General features: G+C 43.8%; 1 protein-coding gene across 1 annotated transcript; it reads right to left on the bottom strand.

Annotated features, from left to right (window-relative positions):
- Positions 1-6467: 6467 nt before the first annotated feature.
- Positions 6468-10378, bottom strand: LOC124654163 (fatty acyl-CoA reductase 1-like). The gene is made up of 10 exons (XM_047193192.1): positions 10186-10378; positions 9999-10102; positions 9653-9855; positions 9039-9139; positions 8710-8908; positions 8076-8237; positions 7830-7911; positions 7426-7692; positions 7193-7320; positions 6468-6817 (listed from the first exon to the last, which is right to left on the bottom strand). The coding sequence occupies exons 1-10, from the start codon at positions 10262-10264 to the stop codon at positions 6649-6651; spliced, it is 1494 nt and encodes a 497-aa protein (XP_047049148.1). The 5' UTR covers positions 10265-10378; the 3' UTR covers positions 6468-6648.
- Between the last annotated feature and the right edge of the window lie 242 nt (positions 10379-10620).

The raw sequence follows: 10620 nt of genomic DNA, 5'->3' as shown, positions 1-10620 counted from the left end.
CCATATTACTTATATTTCACTATCTCTTCGCCGAACTAGTGCACCTATACATCTGACAAGTGTATTAGGTGTGTTGGGGACACAAGAGACTTCTTGTATCGTAATTGCGGGGTTGCTTGAGAGGGATATCTCTGACCTCTACCTCCCTGAGTTCGATAAACCTTGGGTGATTCACTTAAGGGAAACTTGCTGCTGTTCTACAAACCTCTGCTCTTGGAGGCCCAACACTGTCTACAGGAATAGAAGCGTGCGTAGACATCAGCAGCTCCAAAAACGATGCCCCAAGAGGTAGAACGACGCAGGGCGCGCCGCCATCGTCCGATCCGGGACCGGACCTAGGGTTTCCCCCGGAGCAGCACGAGTGACAGACCGCAGACTGCGACGATGATGCCTTCAAGAAGGTAGCGGCCAGACACGTCACCATCGTCCGCCAACCGAGGTCGGAGCACGGTTTTCACCGGCAGCCACGCATCCCCAACTCGCTGAGTGTAATGCCAAGACAGACAAAGATAACGCCTTCGACAAGGTAACGACGTCGACCGACGCCGCCATCATCCGCCAAGACCGAGGTCGAGGCTCAGTTTTCACCGGCCGCCATGACACCTCGGACGAGATCACCATTGCTGGAGACCTGTGTGAGATCCCATGATCCCCCACACAAGACTACTAGCCTGGCCGCCCACCTCCGACGAAGAAGATGACCACCACCACCATGCCCGGGGCTGCTGCCCCAGGTTTCCTCATGACGCGAGAGATGCCCACGAACGCCTCACTGCCGAGGAGTTAGAGCCACGAGATGCAGATCGACGCCCGTCCCGGCCCAACGGACCTAGATTGGACCTGATCCTCACCGCCGCCGCCCGCCGCCTGCAGATCGACGCCATAGCCGTCGCCTCCCTGCGCCGCCGCATCAAGGAGAGGCCTGGCCAGACGCTGCCGTTGTGCCCTCCGGTCGTGGGGGCGAGAGGATAGGCCACCACCGCCACGCCGCAGGGCTTTGCCCGGCAGCGCTTCCGGCGACGGCGGCGGGGAAGGATGGCTCCCTAGGGAGGGAGACGGCGGCGGGGGTGGCTGGGCCCCAGCATGGCGCGGCGCCGCTGGAGCGGGGGGAGAGGAGGTTAGGTTAGGTCGGGGGAGAGGAGGTTACTTCCTCCTGTTCCTTGTCAAGAAGAAAGGTCAGCTTGATATCAATTTTACTTTTTTTCTTCTAGAATGGGGTTTCAATTAAACTTAATGTTCACATCAAGGCCCTACAAGTAATAGCTTACACGATGTCTCTGCATAATTATGATAGACACAACTCGAAAGAAAATCAATAGAAAGAAAGATATATTGCATAGTCTCCAATGAATAACAAGCTGATGGCTAAGGTGACCGAAAGAGTACGCCATCATTCATGTGGGATAAATATACTAGCAAACAACTACGATCATTATGAGCTCTGGTGAATCTCCTTTTGCTATCAATGTCATGCAACCAATTGGCAAAAAATACCTACAACACCACATGTATGATACTACAAGTTAGAAGCCACATGGATGATTCATACAAAACAGAATCGGCAAACTGACAACGGAAGAAGTGGTGTTTGATATTTTTGTCATGATAACAAAAAAAACCACTTTGTACTTCCCGACCAGTTGATTTTTGCATGGTTAGCTTTGGTAATGACGATGCAAATTCAAAAGTACCACATAAATATTATAATTTTCAGTTACACAGTTATTTTCAAAATGTGCTCATTACAATTTTACTTGAAGGTATGGAATCCCTCAAGGTGTCATTGAGAACCTCAGCAATGGAAACATGCAAGTGTTCCTCTTTGCTATAATACAGGGCATTTAAAAAAAAATCAAATTTCGTTAACATTGATTAAACTTATTGCAGAAAATTATCTATATCAACGATTTTAAATGTATACCATAAAAACTTACATCATGATGAATCTAATGGTATTTATATGATATTTTACATGCTGATATTTTTCCTAAATACTTTATTAAACTTTACATCGTTTGATTTTTTAAAAATCTTATATATACTATATGTTGGCAAGAGGGAGTACAAGGAGTTTGGGGAACACGGTCAACACGGACCACAACAATAATAATCTTATAAATTGGTCAGCCTAAAATATTTGGCCAACCTAGACAACGTCATGTATGCAGGTTTTCGATATAGTGATGTGATTTTGCTTTATGAAAGGAAACTGCTGGGCGTCCCCCGGGGGATCTGATTCCCCAGCCCCCGGGCCCCCAGCCGTCGGATCAACTATTTTGACGGTTAGATTTGCATGTAGCAAAAAAACATCTCCCGGCAGCAAAAAATCACCTCCGGCAGCAAATGACTGAAGCAAAAAACGGTTCGTTACGAAAAGAAAATAAAAAGGCTGGGCTCGCCGGAGACCACGTAGCAAACATATTACGCAGATGTAGCAAACCCGCAAATAAATTGTAGCAAATTTTTTTATTCATATGCTGCAAATCCTCTAAGACATCAACGGAGACATCGCCTACAGCAACGCCGTCCGAGGTTGCAGCAACTCCGTCCGTCCAGGACAGCAACGCCACAAGCTGCTAGTAGCAACGCCCTATGCTTATGGTAACAAAAGTAGGCCTCCGCCAGTAGCAAAAATCCACCATCCACCGGTAGCAATGCCGGACACCTTAAATAGCAAAACCGACTCCGCAGGTAGCAACGCCGCAAGCCTATAGCAGCAAAATTCCTAACGATGCAGAGGAGCGGGAGATGGAGGCGGCTTCGGGCAGGCCATGGCAATGGAGAAATTCGTGGTGAGGTCGCCGCACTTGAGGACGAAACGAGGTCGAAACCACATCGCTCTACGCCCGCCGCCGGCTCATCCCGTCCCCGTGGTGCCACCGCCCCAGCCCATCGCCGTTGCGCCGCCAGCGCCTACGAGGCGGAGACCCTCACGCTCGCTGCTGGCATGCTGCAGGTCGACCGCCTCCGTGTTGTGATGCCCTCCCTGCCGGCGGAGCAGCCACCTGCGCTGGAGCTCGAGCTCATGCGGGGAGGAGAGGCTCCCTTGCTGGCCTCATCCGCCGGCTTCCTCCGCTCGTCTCCTTGGTCTGCAGGAAAAAAAAGGGAAACGAGAGGATAAGGCAAGGAATTGAGTGGCCAGCAAAAGAAGGAAGGAGTGCGGTCTGGTGGTCCCGTGGACACGCATCGCGCGCGGACGCAGGAGGTTGCTGGACGTTCCATCCCCCGGGGGAATCCCATCATTTTCCTTTATGAAATGATAACATTCCGTTGAACGGCTGATATATCCACCCCAACTACACCATAATTATGCTTGGAATGGAGGAAGAGATTAACAATTCTACCGGTTGCTTCTGCGGCTACGCTTGCTAATAAGTTGGGAGGTCAGTAGTACCATGATTACTTGAAGATAATATGGTATCCACGAGATATCAAGGAATCTGCCCCAAGGCGTGAAATTTGAAATCCGGTGGTCAGACAGCAATATTTGTGTCAACCACACTATCGCTTAAATGTAGGTTTTTTTAGAGAACGTCATGCATGCAACTACATGCAGGTTTACGGGTGAAGAGATAGTGACGTCCATGATCGAAATAGGAAATTGTGATTTTTTTTTGCTTGTTCACATACGCTCAATTATATAGTGCATTTTTTAACACGCTCAATTATACGCTGTTGTCCAGTACGTACTCAAAGAAAAGAAAAAGGAAAAAATATACAGGTAGCATATATATGCGTAAAGTATCCAGGCTCATTACTTAACACATCTGCATATCTAATCACATCGATCAACTGAGATGATTACAAGTTTTATAATAATATATCTCATACTGGTCGACAGATAGCAAAGAGTTAATCAATATGTTATATTTCAAAAATAGTTTCATTCCACTAATGAATATTTCTACCATATGGTGAAGCCACGTCTAACATCGTGGGTTTGCAATTTTTTTTTGTAGATTCATGTAATTAAGTCCTTCTGCTCGTCCAATGTTCCTCATAGAGCATCTTCTTTTTCATTTCCCAAAAAGACCAGGATCGATTTTAAAGCTTCACGCAAAGTACAAATCACCCCATATGTAATAAAGTGTACATCGAGGTCCTAGAATCACCTAACAACCACTATCCCTGCTGGAACGAGCTTGTATCTTTTGCTTGGTCTTTCAGATGGTGATCTTGTCTGCTCCAGTGGGTTAGGGCCCGTTGTGGTGTACATGAGCCTCGTGAGTGGCTCAACATTGACTATCGAACCCATGGCCCACATGATGGATCCCCATATAGTAGGGGCCACTGGTATCTTCCTAGGACCTACTCCCTCCGGTCGGATTTAATCGACGCCGAAGGAGTACATGCAAGGTGAGACCTGCAAGCAAGGGCGGGTCGATTAAATCGGTCCCGAAATAGTACCTTTGAATGGCTCTGATATCGACATACTGGGTGCTTTGAGCACCGTGCATGTTTGTGACGAGTTTGTGTTGACTTATAGACCCTTGGCGCATGTAGTGGGCTAGGGGCCACTAGGAGGTATCTATGCCAATGGTATGTCCTTGAGATCTTGGAACGGTGGGTCAGCGCCCTTTGGAGCAGACGGGTTCAAGAGCCTTCTCCATAGTGAGGATTGTGTAGAAGTCCTCCTCTTGATGCACCTTGATAGGTTTTGTTACCAGTGGGCCCTTATAGCCTATCTATATGTGGGTTCCTTGTTATGGGTACCTCCTACGATGACACATTCATGGAAGAAATCAAAGACATGATTTTCCATATGTACAATTTTGCGTTGACTTCAGGTTAGGACCAAAATTCCCTGCTACCACACGAGGCTTAGGGGGGAATTTAATAGGACAATTATCATCTAGGACATATACTCTGGAACCCAAATCATGAAAGTAGTTAATTCATGGATTTTTACCCCTCAAAGTCTCATACAATGTCTTGTAATGTAGCTTGTGGATGTAGAAGCGATTTGACGACATGGCACACAGTGTTGTTGGGCTCCGTTTAAAATGATCCGCTTTCTTGTATTCATCAAGCATAATCTTGCCATCTCGATCATGGTTCAATTATTCCTCTAAACCATTCCATTTTGTTGGTCCTTTATGTGACGGAGACCTCATGGGTCGTTAACTCCTTCGTCGTCAAGAGAATCTTTAGTTGAGGTTCTTTGAACTTCGTTCTGTTACCACTTCTCATCATCTTCATTTCATTTTATACTCATTTGAGTTTTCTTGGCAAGCTTGGTGATTTTTTTTTCACTTACCCCTCATCATTAGGAAGAATACTCAAACAAAGCAAAAATAGTCATCAATCATATATGTAGATGCATAGAAAAATCCATATAAAATAGTACAAGATACAATTTGCTTGTCAACCGAACTATCCGGTCTATAGTGGCGCGTTAGGTAGGTCTGGCACTCCAAAACAACGATAGAATGTGGCCCATTCAAAATAATGCAAAAAACGGCGTTGTCGGTTAATTTGGTAGCTCAGGCTACATGTGATGGGTTTTAAAAGGATTTTAGACTGTGTGTTTGGTTGTGGTTGCATCTGCGTCCTGCATACCATTTGAGATCCGACAACTGAAATAAGAAGAATTTTCACACGATTCTTCCCTCACAGGCCATGCCTCGTAAGAACCGCTACTCAGCGGTAGGATTGGAGCCCGCCTCGGAAGCCTTTTCAAGTGTTTTAATAAAGTCCAATGTAGTCCCGCAGAAAAATGGCAAAAGTGGGCCGGCCTACTGAATCTACGGCCTAAACCAATAGAAAAGCCCATGAACTGTTCCGCCTGCTTCTCAGAAGAAAAAATGACGCTCCATTCAATCTGCCTCGGCAGTCGCCACCGAGGTCGAGGCGGCTGAGATCCCCGGCCGGCGCCTCCCGCGCTCGCCGACGCCGTGGTACTCGACGGTATCGACCCCTGTGGAAGCGCTTCCCCTTCCGCATTTCCGGTACTGCACTGTTCCCAATAGTCTCAAATTTATCGCCATCCGCTTCTAGGTTTGGTTTGTTCTGCTCCGGTTGCTTCGGAAAATTTGTAGGTTGGCGTGCCTCGAGGTCTCACATGCCTGTGTAGAAACTAGGTTGATTTGTCTTACAGCTCTACTACTGAACTTGTTGAAAGATTGTGGGGAGACGAAATGTTAACAAGCCTGATTATGATGTTCAGTCGGTACAATAATTTCTGCAAGGCGCGTGTTGTTAGTTTCGTCCTCTTATTAGGCTGAGCAATTCAGTCCCCTCTTCTTCCATATGTCAGACATGACACTGCCCACGGCATTGGTCTGATTAACATTTACCAACCCAAATATTGGCCTGGCGTGTTTTAATATCCTTTGTTCAGCGACACTTAAGGTCCCAAATCCAACCATTTATTTTTGTATTGAACAACTGATTCATCTACTCTTCCATAATGTTACACGTGACAACATCCACGGAATTGTTCTGATCGATTGGCACATGTCAGCACATCCAAAAAACACTGGGATATTTGAGTATTTATTTGTTCATTGAATAGTGTAAACATATATCACATAGTTGTATGTGCTTCACTTAATACAAATGGTAATATTTAGTAGTATGATATACATTTTTGTTGCAGAACGATGCATATGTCCTTCATCTCAAGAATATGAAGATTCCGCTCTTTCTCTACACACTTCCCTTCTTTTTGCGACCATATTTTAACACAGCTGGGACATGGACGTTCAAGAGATATTGGTGCCAGTCCATAGATTTGACATCAAAGTTAAATAGGCTACCATCATTGCCGTTCATCTTTACTTCCTTCCTCATCCTTGTCAAGTTTGTGTCATCAAACCTACAGACACAGAACATCAAAGAAAATTGGATCAACATATATGTATATATTACAATAAGTACACGAATAAATTTGCAGCACCGATCTTATTTAAATGAATAGAATAACTAAGTTGGTTGATGCGAGTCAAATGTATAGATTTGAATGTATTTGCAATATGTTGGTGGCCCATACCTCTTCACTTTGTCCAAAACCCTAATAAGAAGCTTATTTACTAGTACCCTCTAAACCTAAACCGTGTGTATGAGCTCTAACATGACATAGAAGCTAGAAAATTTAGGGGTCCAATTGGGTTACTGCACACTGTGTCGGTGCCCGAATGGCAAGTTGGAAAGTACAATAATTTATGGATCACAGGCAGAAATTGGATCTCACCATCCTTTGAAGAAGGCATATGGTGCATACAGCTTGACCAAAAGCATTAAGAATTTGTATCTTCTGTTGTGCTTCTGGTAATATTGTGAAAATAACCCACAAAATAATAGGCTCACTGCATGCAGCATCTGTTCAGTTGTAAATAAACATATGAAAAAAATATATGAGTGACTTCATCGTATAGATACTATATTGGCATGTGTGTATGAATTATAAAACATATGATTCTGCACCTCGAGTGGTAGCTTATACATCAGGGTCAGATATGCACGGAAGTAAGAGAATTTCTTGAACAAGTATGGCCTTCTATTTTGGAGAGCTTTTCCATTCTCTAGTACACGAGGATGGACGGAGAAGTAATCCCAACATGCATCCTCAAAAACTTGACCGGTCAGTGGATTTCGGAGTGCCGAGCTCACGTGGTAAATGACTTGCCCTTTCTCATTCCAGTGAACAACCCCAGCTACCAGAGTTGCATTTACCACCATATCAGCAGGAACCTATATATATGGACTATTAGCATCTCTCAAGTTGAACATGTTTTCTATGACTCCGTCTACACCCTTAATACCAAGTACATATGAATATCATTGTGTATTACTCTCCTGTCAAAAAATAATCATTGTGTATTACTCACCGCATCCATTGTATCTTTGAGATCACCTACGAAGCAGGGGAACGCCTGCTCATCATAGGCGACAATGAGAGCATCAATTGTCCTGGTGATAAAATGGTAGCAAAAGTGCAAAACTCATTTTCAGTTGTGAAGATGTCCAGCTTGGATGCATATGTAATGTAGTAACTCTACAGCAGTAATTACTGCACAAGATAGATATAACATTGATATATACAAATTGGTAGTATGTTTAGATGTTGATCGTACCTTGCCCCTTCTATCCACCCAGGAAAAGGATCTTGGTAAGTGCTGGTTACCATGGTGGGACGAATAATGACAACAGGAAGGTCTCCCCTCTGCTGCTCAAGTAACATCTCCCCCATAGCCTTGGTAAATGTATATACGTTTGGCCATCCAAAATGGCAAGCCCTTCAAATATTTACGAACAATTTAGATTGTGTCAAGCTGACTTGTCATATATACCTTTCGATTAATATTAGATTCCTTTACTGTTTCATCAACATTATTATTTAAGAAAAAGAGTGCCATCCAGAGTAGTCAACAGGTAAAGTTCATCCACTGTTAGTAAAATTTAGTTAATTTTTAGGTGTTAGCTTTAATAGCTCAATTATATATATATATAATTTGTTGTAATTTAATTATCACCTCTCCCTAAATATAGTGGCTCTATCAGAAAACTTCGACTACTAACACTTGAAAGATTATTTACGTTGCACAGGTGAAAGATGGCATGTTATATTTTCTTCACGAAAAGCATTTTTAAAATTCAGATATTACTTTTTTACCAAGATACCTCACAGAATTGCATGTTGAATAACATGCTGATGTCCAAAGTGTCAAAAATGTCCTTAAAATAAGGGGGCACATAGATTGGTCAGACCTTTTTAAGCCAAGTTCTTTCATGATTGTCTTCTCAGATTGGTCTGAACCACCACTCTTTGCTGCCATGAATTCAGTCTTCACCTTCTCAACCAACTGCAACTCAGCTTCAATGTCCAAGTGGTAACCTGGTCGTAGTGCTTGACCCATCTTGAGTGCTTTCTCCAGTAAAAGTCCTTCTTGGGTACCAGCTACAAAGGCTAATATAGAAAAAGTCATGGTTATTAAAACTGATTAAGCATATATATTCTCATCATATTTTTTTTTGATTCTGCTCCATTTCGGATGAACTAAGCATGGACAACAGGGTATACAGAAGAACACTCGTACCAGTGGAAACATGAAGCAACATTTTCAGATTAGGACACTTCTTTGCAAATTCGCATCCATATTGTGCTCCTAATGCATTAGTTGCCAAAGAGACATCATACCTGTACGTGCAATAAAATTCAAAAAACATGCAAAAGAATTAGCAATAAGACCTGGAATAGTATAATTGCTTTACTTCTGTCCTCCCAGAACTTGAATTTGCTATTTCTTTTACAGAGAGAAAATGTATGTAGGCAGAGTTCAATTCTAAAAATTATTTATTATATATATTTTCTCAGTCCTGTTCAATTCAATATTTGTAGTGAGTCACTAAGTTTAACATTCTTGGTGATTAGACATTATTTTGTCTTATGTATTTTGTAGATTTACCATCCCCTTGATTGTTCGTCTAGTTTAGTACAATTGTTTGTGCTTGTGTTTATCTTGGTACAATCAGTACCACAAACATACAAGATAAAATTACAAATATAACTAATTAAAGATTACATCAACACATGGGTCTGGTCAGTAAGACTATCCAATTGGATGGTGGTAAAGGTAATTGATTATTTGATTGGTGTTGATAGAAATGATTAAACGTAACAAGTATTTGTGGTAAGTGATCGATCATGTACCTTTCATAAAAGCTGGTTGTTGCTGCCCCATGGATGATAATATCGATCTCTTCGCAGAGGTCCTCGAGTCTGGAGCTATCGAGGCCGAAGTCACGAGTCCCGACGTCTCCGGCGAGAGGAACTATCTTCTCTTTGATGAGCTTCTGGAAGCCAGCAAGCCCATGCTTCTCTCGCAGGGTGTTGAACAGATCCTTCCCCAGCACCTGCGCGCACGAAATTATGACCAATTGACTAAATGACTACCAAAGGAGGTTAGTAATTACCAACTACACTTGTAAGATTCAACCATTTCATATGTGGCATGGCATTTGTAAGCTTCGGACTGCGGTGACACGGGTCGACTTACCTGGGACAGGATACGCTGCTCGGCGGAGGCTGCATCCGGTGCGCGCACCAAGAGGTAGAGTTTCTTCACGTCCGGCTGAACCCTCAGTATCTTCTCCACCAGCACTGCATGTATACGTGAATGCAGGTAAGGAATTTATGTAAATGTACACATGCAGCATCTATATATTGTATGTATATAGGCATACATTTTCCGAGGAACCCAGTTGAGCCGGTGACGAGAATGGTCTTGTCCCGGAAGCACCCAGCCACCTCGACGGCGTCCATGGCGAGCTGCAGGGATATGTGGATCGAGATTGATGAACCTGAAGATAAAGGAGATGTTGGTTTTTCTTGGAAGCTAGAGAAGTGGAGTCAAGCCAGCCAGGACGTGGCTGTGCTTTTGCTGGGATTAGCTTAATTAGGACCTGTGGATGCATGGCTGCTACTTATAGTGGACTGAGAAGCTACGTGGATTAGCATTTTGGTTGGGCTTTGAGCTGTGCTCAGACAAGAGACAAGTTTACGTCACTATTGGAATGAGTGAGAGAATGAAGGCCTCCCTCTAGACAGGTGCCTGTCTATGTCGTGCACTTTATAGCGTGTATTATCATGGGGACTTGTGGAGGTCCCAGATCAAGCTC

Source organism: Lolium rigidum, chromosome 5, assembly GCF_022539505.1.
Source record: "Lolium rigidum isolate FL_2022 chromosome 5, APGP_CSIRO_Lrig_0.1, whole genome shotgun sequence".
Lineage (NCBI taxonomy): Eukaryota > Viridiplantae > Streptophyta > Magnoliopsida > Poales > Poaceae > Lolium > Lolium rigidum.
This window is presented reverse-complemented; position numbering and strand designations above follow the sequence as displayed.